The following is a 19,670-nucleotide window of genomic DNA, read 5'->3' as shown; positions in this document are numbered from 1 at the left end:
TACTCCAATGTTCTCAGGAAGGTCCTTCAGGGTGTCATGGACGGGTGAGGTGCCGCAACATCTAGCTACTGGGGTGCCTCGGCTCAGTGCTTGGATCACTTCTCTTCTCCATCTACTCGTCAAAACTAGGATCTGTCATCATGTTTTTCCTATCACTACTCTACCTCTCGTTCAAGCCAGATGATCCGACGGTAGCTGCTCGGGTCTTGGCCTGCGTGACAGACATTTCTTGCTAGATGAAGGACCACCACCTTCAGCTCAACCTTGCGAAGACAGAACTGCTTGTGGTCCAGGCCAACCCAACACTTCATCACAACTTCTCCATTCAGCTAGGTTCATCAACCATAACTCCATCCAGGACAGCCAGGAACCTTGGAGTTGTGATTCATGATCAGTTAAACTTCCCTGACCACAATGCTAGAACTACCCGGTCCTGCAGATTTGCCTTACACAACTTTAGGAGGATCAGGCTCTTCCAGGATGCTACACAACTCCTTGTCCAAGCTGTTGTTCTATCCAGACTGGACTATTGTGGTTCTCTCTTGGCAGGCCTTCCAGCATGGACTGTTAAATCTCTGCAACTGATCCAGAATGCTGAGTGGTCTTTGATGAGCCAAAGAGAACACACATCACACCTCTCCTCATAAAATTGCACTGATTGCCTATTGCCGCTCGCATCGTTCTGCAAGTGAACGACGACTTATGGTGCCATCGCAAAGAGGCACAACATCACTTTCACAGAATTTTACTTTGACTGTTCCCTACTGGTGGAATGACCTGCTTTAATTCAACCCAAGCTGCTGAGTTTTTACCCATATTCAATCTTTTTCGTCAACACTTGACCCATTAATACTTACTATTCTATTATATATAATAAAATAAAATAAAACTTGCTAAATGTGCTAGATAAACTTTGACTAGTCACAGCACTTGCATGTTGTTGCCCTATTGTTGGTTTGTTTGCTGTTTATCTAATAATTATACTCAGTAGGTTATCTCATAATTTTGACTTCTAGCTTCTAATTTTGACACTATTACATGCCCCCCCCAAATGCATATCTGTTGAGTAGTATATAAAAAAGAGACGTATGTAAGTGCAAATTTTAATAACAGTCAAACAGTGAAATTGAAATATACAACAGTGTTATACAAATTTAAAAAAAGCAAAGAACAACCAAACAATATCTAGATAATATTATTAATCATACAGTAAATCTAAAATGTGAAACTCAAGGCACTTCAAATGCTTTGGACAATGCTGCATAAAAAAATAGCGTGAAATGCTTAAATTCCACACCAGGCATATAAAATGTTTTCCCTTCCAGAAATCCTTAGAACAATTCAGAAACACAAAACTAGGTGCATGCCGAAAATATATTAAGAACTGTAAACTTTGCTGACCAATCAACTAAACGTTGTCTCAATTTGACTCTCAAAACAACTGCACATATCAGAGCCAGCAGTTCCAGTCTTGACCTAGCGTCTACAATTGTCAATGAACCTTCAGCATTAAATTACACAACAGTGACACACATTTCTAATAAAGCAATATGTAAACAGGGTATACAAATATCAGTGTTTTTTAAAAGTTAGTGATTTGTTTTGTGTAGTTTATTCCTCGTTACCAATACACATAAAGCCAGATTTGAACCTTCATCTCCAACAAAATTGGCACAGAGATTTTGCACAGAAAGTGAAATAAGGTTTCAGGCACATTAAAAGCTCTCCTGAAAATGTGGAACATGTCTGTCATGCTCTTTGCAGCAAGTTTGCATATCTAAACAATGTGCTGTTGCATATTAGTGCTTTTTTCCCTTCAGTTATTAGCAGTGAAGCTCTATTCACAAGCATTTTGAACATTAGACCATGAGAAGCAGAATAGTGGTTCTCTGTGTTCTGCCTCCACGTTTAGTGCAGGTTGTAAACATTACAGAATGAATATTTCCTTTCTTTCACAGAGACCTCTCTCGTCTGGTAAGTTATGAAGTGAAGCTGTTGCCTCCGGATGTACTGGAGCTCTGGAGGTGCTCAGTGGTGGTATGACGTGGTGTTCCAGCGATACCAGGATCTGTAAAATGCATCATATGTCAGTTGGACTGGTTCTTAATAATCAAAGAGGCCATATGATGCTTTTGAATGTTTTCCTTTTCCTTTAGTGTGTAATGTATCTGTTTGTGCATGTACAAAAGCTGCAAAAAGCTAATATTCTCCAACAAAAGAGATTTATTCTAAAAGAAAACATTGATCCAGACTTGCCTAAAATGCCTCGATCAAAGTCCAGATATTATTTAAGTAAACGCATGACACAAATTAGAAATATTAGCATAATGAAAATGCAAAGAAAGAAGACAAGGCCTCAGTAAATTGTAGTGTTGTTGCCATGTTGTTGAGATGCTGTGTGTTCCTATGTGAAAGCAAACCCCTTTCGTTTGGCCTTCCAAACATTGATGAAATTAGGAATCAGTGGTTACTGTTCCTGAGTAGTACAACCCAAAAGTAAGCTTGTATAATGCGCATTTAATGGATGACAGCTTCCTGAACTTGGGAGAGTACAACATTGGTTATACACAAGTCATGCTTACAAAGTTGGTTCTGATCGATTTAAATGATGCGATTTGCCGACTGCGGTGATGACACCTATTGAATTGGCTACAACGCAAGTTAGCATAGAAGAATAAAATGTCATCTGCATGTGCTAGTGGTAAACAAATAGAGCAAGATGAATCGCACTTTGGCAATTGTGGTTTTTATGAGCACTGGAAAAAAGGAAGCGAAAGAGGAGAATATGGACGTGTCATAGCTAGGCAAAAGAGGCCATTTGGCATGGCAATTTTGCAAATGGAGGTTAGTAGTTTTATGTTATAGTGCCATATCACGTTGATCAATGCGCCATTTCATGTTGCATTTTTATTGGCTGGTCAGTAGACGTAGGTCATAGCAGCAAACACACTGAGATGATTGTGATAAATGTCTGACACTGTCAGAAAATTATCGCAAGCTATCTTTGCCGTCCTCTTTCACTATCCAAAGTAGGACCACCGTTTAGGAGCCACTACCACAGAAATCACCACGCTTGGTCATCTTTCATCTGGGACAGCCCAAAATCGTACAATGTGTACCGGGCATTAGAAGCTAAAGCTTGCTATAATGGTAAGTTGCATTACATATCAGACACACGCTTCAGGTGTTTGGCCAAACACAATGCACTGGGTCAGCTGGCCAATCAGAGCACTCTGGGCTTTTCAGAAGAAACTGGAATTCAATCACAGCCTTTCCGATAGACAGGGAATAGAGGTTCGACAATAATGTACAGTATATGATTTTTTAATTTTTTTTAACATTTAAGGTGCTATGTGTAGTTTTTCTACTAAAATTAATCAATTTTTTATTGCCTGTGTGTGAAGGGGTTGTTATCTCACAATAAAATTATCCAATTGGCGGGTTTTGCTATTACCTCTGAAAGCAAGTATTCCTATTTCTATGTGAAGGCTTCGGGTCGGATTTGCCGCGAAATCCAGTGACGTGACTGAGACCTGCATGCGCACTCTCAAGCCTCTCGCCTCGTCTACTGACTTTGCACTCAACAGCGACGACACTGCAACTTTATGACATGGAGTCTGCTAATACTAAGAAACGACCAGCTCCCAGCACAACACAGACTCCAACACAAACTCCACATAATAATAAAAGCATACGCACAAGCACTCGATTGTAAACGTATTGGTTGCAGCAATCTGAAACATCACCGCTAGATGCCGCTAAAAACTACACATAGCCCCTTTAAAGCATGTTAACTTATTCTACTATGCCCAAAAAACAATACAATGGCCTTTTAAAATAGCATCATATGGTCTCTTTACACATAAGGTGGCTGCATGTCTGAAGTAACTTAAGGGAAGGTGGTTATACCCTGCGGTGTTGAACGTCTGGTTGACCCCCTGTGCTGTCAGTGGACTGGATGTGGTGGACAGAGCGCTGGGGGAAGAGCCTCGACTGGGGCTGTTGGGGGAGGAGCTTGATGACACTGCAAGAAAAATGTGTTATAACATCAGAAAACACATTAAGGTTAGGCTATACATTATAAATACATTTGCCTACAATGGCAATAGTGTGGTTTGTCATCCCACCAGCTCTATACTTACCACCTCCAGAGGCGAGTGGACTGAATGAGCGTGAAGTTGAAGGCTGAAACAGGACATTAATCAAATTAGTGGGAAATCAGGTGGAGAACATTTTTTTGAGGACAAACATACATCCTTTTTATCACAAACCCTCTAAAACACACATAGTTTGGGGAGGAAGATAAAGTTATAAACAAGCCAACATAATTATTTATTAATTTAAAGTTTATTATTACATATTGTGCTATCTATTTGTTCCATTTCTTTATGTAGAAATAAAAAAATATACGACCGTTCAAAAGTCTGGGGTTAACCTTACGGTTTAATGTTTTGATGATTTTCTGCATTTATACTGTATAGTCAAAACAGTAATTTTGTGAAATATTATTACAATTCAACTATTTTCTATTTTAATATGTTTTAAAATGTAATTTAATCATGTGATGACAAAGGTGAATTTTCAGCAGCCTTTACTCCAGTGTCACATGATCCTTCAGAAATCATTCTAATATGATGACCTGGTGTTCAAGTAACATTCAGATCTTTCTTATTATTTTCACAGTTAAAAATGGTTAAGTTTAAGTTTTGCTGCTTAATATAATACATATAATGTTACATTTTACGTCATTTTATTTTCACTTTTGATCAATTTGATACATCCTTGGTAAATAAAAATATGAATTTATTTTAAACAAACGTACTGACCCCAAACCATGGGTATAATATAATAAAACATATTATATCTTATATAATTGAATTGAATATTATAAAAGTGTTATTTGTTGTATAGTAATCCCAGGGAGAAACCAAGAAGCACTACACACTATAACAGAACGTAAACACTAGACAAGGGACTAAAGAAAACTCAAGGCGTAAATACACAAGGAGGCTAACAGAAGTAGAGACAGGTGCGTAACATAATCAGTAACCATAGAAACGAACAAGGATTGGGAACACAAGCAAACAGGAACAGAACCCAACCAAAACCAGAATAGAATAGAACAGAATAAATTTAATTTTCTTCTATTTTAAACAAGATCTGCCCTATGTGTCTCTATCCATGTTGAACCAGAGATTATTAGTAATAAAACTTGATGGTCACCATTCAGGTTGTACTTTAATGACTGGGTGTGTCATGGTCACTACCATTTTGCAAAATTTCAGGGGACTGAGGGAGCTTAACTGGACTGTTAATAATTTCCTCTGGACTAGATCAATCATTACTATAGGAAACAGACAGACCCCCATCTCATTCAATAATGATTTCTCAGACCCACCAGACGAGGGTTGTAGTTGTGAGACTTCATGGGTGAAGTGGAAAGGGGGCAGTATATCCTCTTCTCTTTCTGCCGCCGGTTGCAGAACCAAACCCGCACTACTTCCTTCTCCATGGCTAGCTGCTCTGAGATGAGCGTAATCTCTTCAGAGTTGGGTTTTGGGTTCTAGATATAGGGAATAAAGTGTGTTTATGTATCACAGCCTTTCTGAAAGAAAACTGATGCATTTTGTCATTGCTGAAAAGGACCTGTTACACTACGTTAGAAAAGACAGTTTACCAGGAGCAGGTTGAGGACTGTCTTTAGCAAGATGTGACATCTTATAGTTATCGATATCTTATAGTTCTCTAAATCTTAGGATTAAACCTTCACATGCTAATGCAGCACACAGTTGACTAAATTAACTTGTGGCAGATTACAAATGCAGCAAAATTATACTATATTACTGTAAATGATAAATGAATTGTAACACTTTGCAATAAGGTTCAATTTGTTAACATTAGTTGACTATATTAGTAAACGTGAACTAACAATATAGAATATATTTATTAATCTTAGTTCATGTTCATTTCAACATTTACACTACCGGTCAAAAGTTTGGAATAATTAAGATATTTCTGTCTGTTATGCTCACCGAGGCTGCATTTATTTGATAAAAAATACAGGAAAATATCATTACAATTAAAGAGCTGTTGTTTATTTGAATATATTAATGTAATTTATTCCTGTGATGACAAATCTGAATTTTCAGCATCATTACTCCAGTCTTCAGTCACATGATCCTTCAGAAAATATTCTAATATGCTGATTTCTTGCTCAAGAAACATATGTATTATTATCAACGTTGAAAACTGTTGTGCTTCAAAATATTGTGGAAACCGTGATGCACTATCATTCAAAAGTTTGAAGAAAAAAAAAACTTTTATTCAGCCAGGAATAAAGACATTTATATTGATACAAAAGTTTTCTATAAAAAAAATGTGTCATGGTTTCCACTTAAATATCAACAGCAACATTGACAATTATAAGAACCATTATTAATAACTGAGCAGCAAATCATCATATAAGAATGTTTTCTGAAGGATCATGTGACACTAAATACTGGAGTAATGCTCAGCTTTGCCATCACAGGAATAAATTACATTTTAAAATATATTAAAATAGAAAATAGTTACTTAAAATTGGAATAATATTTCACAATATTACTGTTTTTACTGTATTTTTTTTTTCTTCAAATAAATGCAGCCTTTATGAGCATACGACTTCTAAACATTGAAATTCTTAATATCTGTTAATAATATTTAATGGACATGAGAAAACATGAACTAACAATGAACAGTTGTATTTTTATTAACTAATGTTTAAAAATATTAACAAACAATGTAACAAATGTGTTGCTCATTGTTACTTAGGGTTAGACCTTATCGTAAACTGTTGTACTCTGTATGGCAAACTCTGTATGGACCAAAAATATTTATCATTCTTCTGTCATACTCCCTACAATGAGAAATTCTCATTCAAAATTCAATTCTCAATTCAAATTATGTTCATATGAGGGCCTAAAGCATAAAAAAGGAGTAAAAATGGCAAACTCACATCTAGAAAGCGTTTCTCAAGTGTGAGCTTGATGTTAGTTTCAATGCTTGTTCTCTTTTTCCTCTTCCTCCCATAACCCTCCAAAAGGGGTGGTAGGGTGGTGGAGTTGGTCATGGTGTCGGATGGCGAGTTCTCTGAGGTGATGTGAAGAGAAGGTTTAATATTGCAGGTATTAATGAGTACAGTCCGCAAAACAAATACTAACTGATGCTTACAGAAAAAATATTGAGTTCTGTCCACTAGAGGGCAGTAGCAGCACATACCTGCATCACTCAGCCACTTCTCTAGCAAGGGCTTTAGCTTGCACATGTTTTTGAAGCTAAGATTGAGAGCCTCGAAGCGTGAGATGGTAGTCTGACTGAAGTCATTTCCATACAGCTTTCCCATGGCTAGACCCACGTCACCCTGCAAACACATCACAGGAGAGTTTGACAACTGGATGAGATCCACAAAGTGTCGGGCAACATTGAGTAGCCTATTCCATTTTAATTTGAGTGGATATACCCACATGAAGTTAAATTAAAAAGACAATTGAAATGACAGGGAAAGAAATATACAAAATTGCAATAATAAAATGCTACTAGCCTACTACTACTAATAATAATAAAAACGACATTGTCACAATATATGTGAATTTCATTAGTCCGACAAAACAAAAATACATAAATGTTGACTTGTTTATTCACTGACAATGTACTGTAAAACACAAAGCACTCTTATTTAAGCTTGAGAAACTGAATCAGAATAGCTTAAATATTTGACCACTGTTTATGATAAAACCTGGTTACAATGACAGCAATATCCTCATTTCTGTTAGGATTGCAAAATTATGCAATATCAATCGGTAGTTATTGATATTTTGAATAGAATATCTGTACGTATTCAATCGCGTTCACTCCCATTTATTTGTGATCACTAAACAATGTCCATTAGGGAGAAATATTGATATATTCACATGTTTACTTAATATGTCTTCAGATAGAATTGTTGTTTCTATTCTTTTTTTTATTAATTTTGCAATCTGATGAGAATTTAGCGGCTTCAAACACACTCTGTGTCTGTCGCTTCTCGGATGGACTACTTGCACTGAGCTTCGTGATGCACATCCGCTTTGAAATAGTACGATTCATTTATTTCCGGTTATGTATTTGCAATGTGCTCTAGTAACCCAGTTGACTAAACACCACTTAAAAGGAGTGTCTGCAAGAAGATTTATAAATCTGGACATTTTCAGAGACAGGAGAAGAGATATTCTGATAAGCTACTGTGTAAAGAATTTTCCAAACTCAATGGAAGCTGATGATGATATTTATAATGTATATGTAATGGACGTAGGCCCACTAGAGACGGATTGTAGCGGCTGCTGCGGTCTTTAGCGTCCTTGTTAGTGCGATCACCTCCCACGCCGGAGACCCCTGTTCGAATCCTGCTCGGAGCAGGTTGAGTAGGACCGATTCAAATTGGTGCCATGACCCGGATGTTAGTGAGGTTTAGGTGAGTCAGTGTAACTGTCGTAGGCTTGTAATAGCTGTGTGTGTAAACCTCACTCCCCTGGCCTTAAAAGGCGCACTAGCGACTGATGCTAGCGGCTTCTGTCTTTAGCGTCCTTGTTAGCGTGGCCACCTCCCACGCCGGAGACCCCTGTTCGAATCCCGCTCAGAGCGGGTCGAGTAGGATCAATTGGTGCCGTGACCCTGATGTAAGTGAGGTTTAGGAGAGTGAGTGTAACTGTCGTAGGCCAGTAAGAGCTGTGCGTGTAAACTTCGCTCCCCTGATCTCAAGAAGCGCACTAGCGACTGATGCTAGAGGCTGTTGTCTTTAGCGTCCTTTTTAGAGCACCCGCCTCCGACGCCGGAGAGACCCCTCGGAGGGGGTCGAGTAGGACCGGTTACATATAGGGCCCTATCTTGCACCCAGCGCAATTGACTTTGAACACCGACGCATGTATCATTCCTATTCTGCACCCGCGCACAGCGGACTTTTCCCTCCACAGACGCACGTCGGTAAATTAGGAAATGAACTTGCGCTCGCGGGGGCGGTTCAGCGCAAAGAGGAGGCGTGCTCCGGCGCAAAACTTCAATGGTGCTATTTTCCAGTTTTAGAAAGCAATTGCGCAACTGACCAGGGAAAAAACAGTCTAAAGACAGTGGCGCGTTGCGCGTTAGTGATGTAGTATTTTAAGGGCGCGTGCTTGCCATAATGTTAACCCGCATCCACTTTGATTCTCTAATATAAACAGATGCAGCAGTTTTCATTTTTGCAAATCATACATTATTACAAGGAAAAATATTAACACACGAGGGAAATCATTGTTGTGTCCGTGAAGATGTGAAAAAGATCTATCTAGATAAAAAAATAAAAAAATCTAGATTAGGCTACACATTTACTACCCAAATTATACGCCTGTTTAACCGAAGCTAATTTGGGTGGGTTTCTCCCATCATCCCCAATGTCACTTCTCTGTGTTTTACGGCCCTGACGAGAACGTCGGTTTCCTCGGCTGTGAATCGCTCCTGGCGTGCGCCTGGCAAATCCGCCGTTATAATAGCGATCCGCCATGAAACAAGCGCGTCTGCTCTTAAAGGGAATGTGAGAGGACGCTCTGATTGGTTTATTTCACGTTACGCCCAAACCACACCTATGAATAATGAAGCTACTTCAGACCAACCCCTTTTAGATTTGCGTCGGGCGCAAGAGTCGTTTATCCGCCGGGAAAATAGCAACAGCGCCGGGATCCGCCCACAAAGTTACTTGCGCTTTGCACTTTGACACTTGCGTTTCAGATCGTTAAAATAGGGCCCATAGTCTGTTCAATACCATAAAATATACATCTAAAAAAGTTATAAAGGCACAAATAAATATAAATATAAACCAGGCACAAAGTCTTACCTGAGTAAAGCCCAGTTTGATGCGTCTTTGTTTGAAGGCTTTAGCAAACTGCTCCAGCTCCTCCAGGTCATTAGGCTCATCTTGTGGTGATCCCACATGTTTAGGGACCTGTAAGTGAGACATGTCCAGGTGTCCATCCATAGAGGAGCCAGCCAGCCCTGTCCTGCCCATTGCCTTAGGAGAAAATAAAGCTATTAGAGTCTAGGTAATCAGTTGTTATCACCTTTGTTTGCTTACATGCTATTTGTATTATTGTTTTGGTGGTGTTTTAGTGTTTTCCTTTTCTCATGCCCTTAAAAAAGTACCCTGGTATTATGCAAATGTCAGTGTCCTGGTAGTGGAACACATGCCGTGTTCTGTTTTGAAATTGGACATCGCGTTTGCATGGAAAAACCTTTTAGCAGGAACCTCCCCCTAGTGGATGGTGTTATACTGCATTATCAAATATTTTTCTAAACTTGATAAAAAAACATATAGTTGGAAAGGTCTGAGACTCGAGGTTCCATATTTGGCCATTGTTTTGTGATAGAAGTGTCAGAAAGGTAGTAAAGACATCTTTGAAGTAATCCATGTGACTCCAGGGGCTTAACCTCAATTGTTTGAAGCGGCGCGAGTGCTTTGTTTTTCGCACATAATTTACAATTTTATTTACAAAATATTAATCTCCAAAGAGAGTTCCTCAGAGGACCACGATGCACATGTTATGTTGACGCGAGAGCAAACGCTGTTGCCTGAATGCGCGCCGGTGATTAATATTTAATAAATAAAGTGGTAAAATTATGTTGTTGTTGTTTTTTGCGCAAACAATGCACTCGCATCACTTCATAAAATTGAGTTTAAACCACTGGAGTCACATGGATTACTGTAATGTCTTCACTACCTTTCTGGGGCTTGAAAGTGGCAGTTGTGTAGCTGTCAATGGAGGGACAGAAAGATCTCAGATTTCATCAAAAAGATCTTCATTTGTGTTCTGAAGTTGAACAAAAGACTTACTGGTTTGTAACGACATGAGGGAGAGTAATTAATGAGAGAATTTTCATTTCTGGGTGAACTAACGCTTTAACTAGCCTAATTTAACATTGAGCAATATGTTTTTACTGCATTTATTAACCTTTATTAATACAAATGTTCATGTGAGGTCACAGCTCATTAACTAATGTTAACAGATACAACTTATGATCTTAAAAATGTATTAGTAAATGTTGAGAATAACATTAAACTAAAATTAATACATGCTGTAAAAGTATTGTTCTTTGCTTGTTAACGTTAACTAATGTTAAAGGAACACTCCCACTTTTTGGGACTTTAGCCTATTCTCCTTATCCCCCAGAGTTAGATAAGTCCATACATACCTTTTTCATCTCCGTGCGTGCTATAAGTCTGTTTGACGCACCCACCGCTAGCCTAGCTTAGCACAATGACTGGATGTAAATGGTTGCAGCTAGCATACTAATCTAAATAAGTGACAAAATAACGCAAACATTTTCCTATTTATATGTTGTGATTTGTATAGTCACAGAGTGTACAAAAAACAAAGTCATATGAGACACAGACATATTTTAACCGTATAAATACTGGGAACTATATTCTCTGAAGGCGAAGCACTGCTACTTGGGCGGAGTGATAACCGCAGCACCTGAGATGCTGGTTTTGTTGACAGGAGAAACAACGGCGCGTCTCAGGTGCTGCGGTTATCACTCCGCCCAAGTAGCAGTGCTTCGCCTTCAGAGAATATAGTTCCCAGTATTTATACGGTTAAAATATGTCTGTGTCTCATGTGACTTTATTTTTTGTACACTCTGTGACTATACAAATCACAACATGTAAATAGGAAAATGTTTGCGTTATTTTGGTCACTTATTTGGATTAGTATGCTAGCTGCAACCATTTACATCCAGTCTTTGTGCTAAGCTAGGCTAGCGGTGGGTGCGTCAAACAGACTTATAGCACGCACGGAGATGAAAAAGGTATGTATTGACTTATATAACTCTGGGGGATAAGTTGAATAGGCTAAAGTCCCAAAAAGTCGGAGTGTTCCTTTAACAAATGAAACTTTATTGTGAAGTGTTTCTGGTGTTTGTTTGTTTTTAACTCTTTTACATTAAATGTATTTATTTATTTCAAGAAATAATCCAACATTAGGCTCTGATGTACCTGAGGAGTGAGTGCGAGACCTGGCTGGTGTGGCAAGAGTCCTGTCTGGGACTGGGATGGCAAGGGAAGCAGATTGGGCTGCAGCAGTGCTGGAGGAAACAGCATTTAAACATGTATGTACTGTAGTTAAGTCAAACAAAAATAACTTTCTCGGTGAGCAACATCATCCCGAATATGATCCAGTACATCCACTGACCTTGGTGTCCGGATTGGGCCTGCGAGAGGAGAAATGATGATGGAGAGGACAGATGAGATCCAGGCATCAGGACGAGCTGCGGCAGAGAGTGCAGGGAGGGCAGCTCCTAAAAAACACCAATCACCAGCCATTACATGTGCGCCTTATCTTTCACCACAATTACACTTTGTGTGAACTTTCGAGCATTAAATCACACAAAACATTTTCAGGTCACATTGCATCCAAGAAGAAAAAATAAGAAAAAATATTTAGCTTAAAGGACATTAAGATATTTTGAATTATGACATAATTTTTAAGACAGTTAAAGGGATAGTTCACCTGAAAATTAAAATCATTTACTCACCCAGTTGTTCCAAACCTGTATGAGGTTATAAAAAAAATAATACTTCTACCATCAATTGTTTGGTTACACACATTCTTCAAAATATCTTCTTTTATGTACAACAGAAAAAAATAAAATCATACAGGTTTGGAACAACTTGAGGGTGAGTAAATGATGACAGAGTTTTTATTTCTGGGTGAACTATCTCTTTAAGCAGACTTTTCTCAAAAATGTCATTACCATAATGCTTTTCCCTTATTTTTTTTTTGTTAATTTACATTATTTTTAGTGGCGATTCTAATTAGATTATCTTTTACTGTATTATATAAAAAATGGTTATAACAAGTCATTATAAATTAAAGGTATTTAACAAATGCTTCCGTGATTTATAAATACTTAAATAATAAAATACATAATACGTATTTAATGTATTAATTTTTTCCTCATAAATACTTGAATAATAAAATAAATATTTAATAAATAAAAAACATTTCACATTACAGTAATGACATTTTTTGACAGTATAAGAATTGGGACTGAAATCGATGCTAAATTGGTGCTTAAAGAGATAGTTCACCCCAAAATGAAAATTCTGTCATCATTTACTCAGCCCTCAAGTTGTTCCAAACCTGCTGAACACAAAAGAAGATATTTTGACGAATGTCAGTAACCAAACAGTTGATGGACCCCATTGACTTCCATAGTATTTTTTTCTCTATACTATGGAAGTCAATGGGGCCCATCAACTGTTTGGTTACCCATAGTCTTTAAAACATCTTCTTTTGTGTTCAGCAGAAGAAAGAAATTAATACAGGTTTGGAACAACTTGAGGGCGAGTAAATGATGACAGAATTGTCATTTTGGCGTGAACTATCTTTTGAACTGTTATTAAAAAAAGTAACAATGCCAAAAGGCCTAATGATCTAAATAGGCTTAATTTTCTTAATACAAAACGTAAGTGTGTGTGTGCATGAGTTCTCATTGGCTGTGTTGATAAAGACGTACCCCAGTAAGCTGGCCACCAGGCACCGGTGATCCCTGAGTTAAGTGGCATGTCTTGTGCGACGAACCAGAATGAGGTGAATCGTTCAGGTTCTCAGTCTTTATCTGTACGTGAAACAAATCATTTGTTAGATAACCCAAACCTGGTGAACATTTCAAGATATAGTTGTTCACTGTTGTGCTATGGTCCTCAGGCATGTGTGTTTGTGTGTGTATACATGCACTCTTTGTGTGTACTCAGAGACCAGTAAGGCTGCAGGACTCGTTCTGCAAAGGGCCTTTAACAAACATTCCTTCCCTTCCCGCAGGCGCAGTATGCAAATGCCCTCAGAAGCCTGAAGCTAGTTCCTGCGCACGAAAGTTTTCTCTGTCCTCACCAATAGATCATATGACAGGCTTATCTGAACAACTAATGAAGCTTATTCATAATGACTCAAATGTCTCACGTAGTGTAACACTAGAAAACTTTTGCAATTTCAAGTCGTTTTCACTTGAACTCCCAAAGAGTTTCACCTCATGAGAGGAGCAATGCGCTGCTCCGAATACCAAAACAGTACGTTTTCACATGATGAATATTAAGTAAAGCAAAGTGTGTACTTACTTGTCTGCTGAAGTCAATGCCATTTTGTTCAATGTCTGTAAAACAAAAAAAGATAATCACACTTAACATTAAAGTAAGAGGATAAACACTCAGACTGTCTCCCACCCAAGGGATCCAGATAATGTTACAAAACATTTTAGTTTTCATTTAAACTTGTATCGTTATTTATTTCAAGGGCTTTTCATAGTAAGACTTATAATGGACCATACCATAAAAACAAACTCCCAAATGTTCCATTAAACTGAGCGAGGAGGGTTAGTCGGCGGTTCAAAGGTCGTCAATACCAGGTAATCTCTCTTCATTTGAAATTCAAATCTATCTCTATGAGGCCGTGGTTAGAACGGCACTCACTCACTCCACAATATGGAAATATACCCTTCTCCTGAGCCAAACTTCCAGTATGGAAATCATCAGATCATGCAAATGAGTTTCCATGGCAACTTTTAGAGGCCTTCACATTTGAATACTTACAGACCTCCAGGTGCATCTCTTACCCCCCCCCCCCCCCCCTCTTGCTCACACACAAACACACACACACACACACACACACATTATTATTATGATTATAAAACCTGCCGTGACACATTTCCTCCATTTTGATTGCATTCTATTTCGTTAAAATCCCTGATTTTAAAGTCAGAATGGTTATAGTCATCCAAAACAAGTCCAGAGTCAAAAACAATAAAATGTCCTTACTACAAAACAGTGGGGACATTTTTTTTACTTTAACTAGTTTTCATGTAGGCCAATATAAAGGTGTTTGTAAACATGAACAACATCTCTTTTGTACAATCCAAATATTTGTAGGTATCACATGACCTGATGGGACATCTGATAGGTCTAACCTGAACACTAATCCATATCCAAACATTTCACACCACAGAGGTGATGGAACATAAAATGAAATATATATTTAACAATGAAGGACAACACACTGCTCTCTCTGAATTCTCATTTCTCTCAGGTTCCTCATTTGAGCGAGATGGTTCCGTACAGCCATTGTAACCAGACCAAGATTCAGTAGTGCCTGAGGCTATGAGCGCTTCACTGCAAACAAACCGCCACATACATCCTGGTACACTTCACATCCATCAGCCTGCACGCATCACACACCTAGACGCCTTATGCACTCTGTACTCTGCATTCAACAATACTTAGGAATGCCTTTTTTAAGTACAATCCCAATTTATGGGGTGACAAATAAAAAGTAAAAAGAAAATGTATAGATATAAATGCGCTGAACATAAAAATGACTTCTAAAGTTGGCACAAAGCCATTTGTACAAACTTGCCTGAGAGCGTGACCAGTGTCCCATCAACACAAAGAGTTAAACTTTTGGTCATAACCACAAACGGTTATTGTAAAGAAGCCCGATGGCAGTTCGTGAAATTATGATCCTCATTTCAAGTGAACGTAAAGGTGAAACTCAAACACTGTGTGAAAAATGTAACATTTAACACATTTAACCACAGATAATAAAGGCTCCACAACTGGAAAGTAGACAATTTGTGAGAAAATACCCAAAATAAAATCACATCTGGACATAAAAGCAGTGAAATTATTTTTAATATTTAAGAAAATAATCAAATATGTTTTGTAATGTAATTTTCAAATGTACATTTATGTCATATTTAGTTTTTAAATATTGTAAACCTCACTTATAATAGTTTCGTGCCACAAATTATGTTATTTTAAACTTTAAATAGCGTAAACATAAAAAATATATAATTGGCGTATAATTTATTGACTTATATTTCCATGTTATTTACATTCAAATGTCACCATACATTAGTTAAGAGGTAATTATCAATATTCCAGAGAGTGAAAAGGCTTCTTACCAGCTGGTTCATGCTGAGATTCTGTCTGTTCAACAGCCTCTGTGCTCATCTTAATATCTGTAATGATAAATACAGCTGATTTTCCTACAGGATCACAACTTTATGCAGACACTGAGGCAATTCATGCCCGGGCCCAGCCAGTAAAATGATCTTGAGGTTTATTCTAATGTGTCCAGCTTTCAAATGGTCTCCTTTATGTAAAGGGCTTGTTGTAATATTCATAAGAGCAAGGGTATCCCCATTCACCATTCACCACAATCACTCTGTCTCTCCACCCTAATCTCTTCTAGTCAAAAACATTTAAATCTGTCAATATCTAGAGCTGTGAACAGGTACAATGCAAAACAATATGATTCCACAAAACGGTCTCAGCTTGAGAAGTAAGCAGGAATCTGGGGAATAAATGCATTTCTATAAAAACTTTGAGAAGTACATCTACACTTACCTTGTAAAAGCAAAGATCCACGGATCCAGGCTCTGTAGATTAAATCCCTGCTCCTGTGGTGCTTTTCTCAGGTGAACTGAGAGAACCTTTCTCAAAAAGGTTCAGAGAAACACATTTAGCAAAGTGGGTTAGTAGAAGAGCATTCACCTCTCCAGTATCCCACACCAGCCGATAGACACGTCATTTGCATAAGGCCCTCGTGTGTCCTATCCAGACTCTGACTTTTTGCATAAAACAACAATAGGCAGACAGCAAACTTCGAAAAGCTTGAGAATAAGAGCGTGCATGCAACTCTGCCTGTGTCTATGTACACTGGCAAACTTAAAGTGTGCCTGGTCTTTGATTGAACATGGCATAGCTCTATTTATTCAGATGTAGCACTATGCATAAAGGCTGGGATCATGATGCTTCTTTTACTAGGCTTTATAAGAGAATGGGTTTGACTGAATGAGTTATATAGGATACATACAGTATAGCAGTCAAAAGTTTGGAAAAAATACTATTTTTAATGTTTTTGAAAGAAGTATCATGCTCATCAACCCTGCATTTATTTTATCCAAAAAAGTAAAGTTGTAAAATATGATTACAATTTGAAAAAAAAATAATGTTTTTTATTTAATATACTTTATTATATACTTTAAAATATAATTCATTTTTGTGATGTAAAGCTGAATTTTCAGCATCTTCACATGATCCTTCAGAAATCATTCCGATATGCTGATTTGATACTCAGTTATTATCAATTTTGGAGACAGTTGTAGGCTATTGCTTAATTGTTTTTTTTTTTGGTAACTGTGATACTTTTTTTCAGCATTAATTTATTAATATAAAAGTTCAAAAGAACAGCATCTATTCAAAACAGAAATATTTTTGTAACAATATGATTCTAAACTATCGTCTTTTGTTAACACTGGCCGGGTTACAGTTATGCTACAGTTCATTCCTCAACAGAGATGAAGAATTAGTTTCTCTAGCCAGAGTTCTGTGGAAATGTAAAAATCTATATTAAAAACAAAACCGCTATAAAAGTGTCTCTGAGGAGGGTTTCCCAACCAAATTCTGAGATCATACTGTAAGTCCGATTGCGTTATCCTCCACACTATTCCAGTGAATTCACCCACTACGTTATTCATGACTTCATGGTGTGCTGGGGTTTATTATACGGTTTTCTCTGATTAAGCTTGATTCATTTCCAGCGCGAAACAGTTCTTTCGAACCGGTTCAAATCAGTTGCGTAACCCGAAACAATTCTGAAAAATTAACTCACCTGGGAGACATCGGTTATAATGCACAGCTGCGTTTTGTTTGTAACGGATACCATAGCTTGTGTTTGTTGTCTGGTAAAGTAAAGGCCCACCTCGACGGACCCCGTTAATAAGTTGTAACTTTACCATCTAAAGATGAGTTATACTGTCTCACATCCAGACTGAATATCACAGAAAACTTACACAAGAGGGCAGCATTCAGTCTCTGTCAAATGAGGAGACATAATGCTGGCATAAAGCCATTGACCATTTGCATGATTTTGACGTATGGTTGATTATTTGACAGTGGTGCATTGAGAATTGTAGGAACATTATAACAAAAGAGGCAAAAATAATAACAAACCCTGCTGAAAAATCCAGCATTGCTGGTCTCCTGCATTTAGGTATGTTTTGCACGCTGTGACCATCATGGGATGCTGCGGGTTTGCTGGTTCTCTGCATGGGAAGAGGGTGTGCTGGTGGACCAGCATAAGGCATTTTTGCATGCTGGGAACAGCTTGTAAGGCTGGGGTGCTGGTATGATCCCAGCAAGACCACAACAAAACTCACGTGTTAAATATCACATTTCTTAGTGTGTGTTCATAGTTAAAGGAACACTCCACTTTTTTGGAAATAGGCTCATTTTCCAACTCCCCTAGAGTTAAACAGTTGAGTTTTACCGTTTTCGAATCCATTCAGCCGATCTCCGGGTTTGGCGGTAGCACTTTTAGCATAGCTTAGCATAGATCATTGAATCTGATTAGACCGTTAGCATCTCAAAAAATGACCAAAGAGTTTCGATATTTTTCCTATTTAAACCGTGACTCTTCTGTAGTTACATTGTGTACAAAGACCGACAGAAAATAAAAAGATGTGATTTTCTAGGCCAATATGACCATAGGTATACATAATAACGGCTAGATGTCTTACGGCATAGTCTCGAACGGCATCACCCGGTGGCCATCTTGTCACAGGGAAGCTTTCTGTTGGTGAGTCATCTGCACGAACAGAATATACAAGAATATACTCTTATCTCGCTGAAATCTTGACGGATTTTACAAACGGTTTGGTTTCTTACAAACGTTATTAACGTGGCTATAATTCTGGATGCTTGAACATGTTGAAATATATAATATTATAATTATTCATAAGTACGCAGTGTCATAACTACATCTCTGACGTTTATAACAAACCAACCCGTTTGGAAATCGGTAGAAAATTGAGTAAGTTATGGTTATTTAAAAAGTACATGCACCATTAAAACAATGTTACGAGTGGAGCCCCCTGTGGCAGGCAGAAATGAGAGTATAGTTCCTAGTCATATTCATAGATATCATATAATAAAGGCTAGATGTCTCGTCCGCGCTGCTGGCCAATGGAGGTCGACGGCCGCACACGGCGGCCATCTTGCCACAGGGGGCTCGCTCACTAGTAACATTGTTTTAATGGTGCATGTACTTTTTAAATAACCATAACTTGCTCAAGTTTCTACCGATTTTCAAACGGGTTGGTTTGTTATAAACGTCAGAGATGTAGTTATGACACTGCGTACTTATGAATAATTATAATATTATATATTTCAACATGTTCAAGCATCCAGAATTATAGCCACGTTAATAACGTTTGTAAGAAACCAAACTATTTGTAAAATCCTAGAATATTCTTGTATATTCTGTTCGTGCAGATGACTCACCTACAGAAAGCTTCCCTGTGACAAGATGGCCACCGGGTGATGCCGTTCGAGATTCCGCCGTAAGACATCTAGCCTTTATTATGTATATCTATGGTCATATTGGCCTAGAAAATCGCCACTTTTAATTTTCTGTCGGTCTTAGCACACAATGTAACTACAGAAGAGTCATGTTTTAAATAGGAAAAATATCAAAACTCTTTGGTCATTTTTGTGAGAGAGATGCTAACGGTCTAATCAGATTCAATGATCTATGCTAAGCTATGCTAAAAGTGCTACCACCAGACCCGGAGAT

At 38.0% G+C, this 19,670-nt stretch overlaps 1 protein-coding gene across 2 annotated transcripts; it reads right to left on the bottom strand.

The window, feature by feature from the left end:
- Positions 1-1,091: 1,091 nt before the first annotated feature.
- Positions 1,092-18,664, bottom strand: pou2f3 (POU class 2 homeobox 3). 2 transcript variants are annotated; one of them, XM_079606036.1, is made up of 14 exons: positions 18,616-18,664; positions 16,442-16,527; positions 15,997-16,053; positions 14,159-14,193; positions 13,561-13,662; positions 12,234-12,339; positions 12,038-12,126; positions 9,884-10,057; positions 7,258-7,399; positions 6,995-7,128; positions 5,399-5,563; positions 4,143-4,185; positions 3,910-4,024; positions 1,092-2,068 (listed from the first exon to the last, which is right to left on the bottom strand). In XM_079606036.1, exons 3-14 carry the CDS (start codon positions 16,043-16,045, stop codon positions 2,029-2,031), a joined length of 1,194 nt encoding a protein of 397 aa, XP_079462162.1. In that variant the 5' UTR covers positions 16,046-16,053; positions 16,442-16,527; positions 18,616-18,664; the 3' UTR covers positions 1,092-2,028. The 2 variants fall into 2 exon arrangements, with proteins under 2 accessions (XP_079462162.1, XP_079462161.1); XM_079606035.1 differs by lacking the exon at positions 18,616-18,664 and adding an exon at positions 17,709-17,892.
- Between the last annotated feature and the right edge of the window lie 1,006 nt (positions 18,665-19,670).

This window comes from Phoxinus phoxinus, assembly GCF_949152265.1.
Source record: "Phoxinus phoxinus genome assembly, chromosome: 3".
NCBI lineage: Eukaryota > Metazoa > Chordata > Actinopteri > Cypriniformes > Leuciscidae > Phoxinus > Phoxinus phoxinus.
This window is presented reverse-complemented; position numbering and strand designations above follow the sequence as displayed.

Coding starts and splice junctions, on each gene's coding strand:
- pou2f3 (XM_079606036.1), bottom strand. CDS start 16,045: ATGAGCACAGAGGCTGTTGAACAGACAGAATCTCAGCATGAACCAGCT. Junction 10,058..12,037: donor GTCTCGCACTCACTCCTCAG/GTACATCAGAGC, acceptor TTTTCTCCTAAG/GCAATGGGCAGGACAGGGCT. Junction 7,400..9,883: donor TCAAACTGGGCTTTACTCAG/GTAAGACTTTGT, acceptor ATGTGTTTGCAG/GGTGACGTGGGTCTAGCCAT.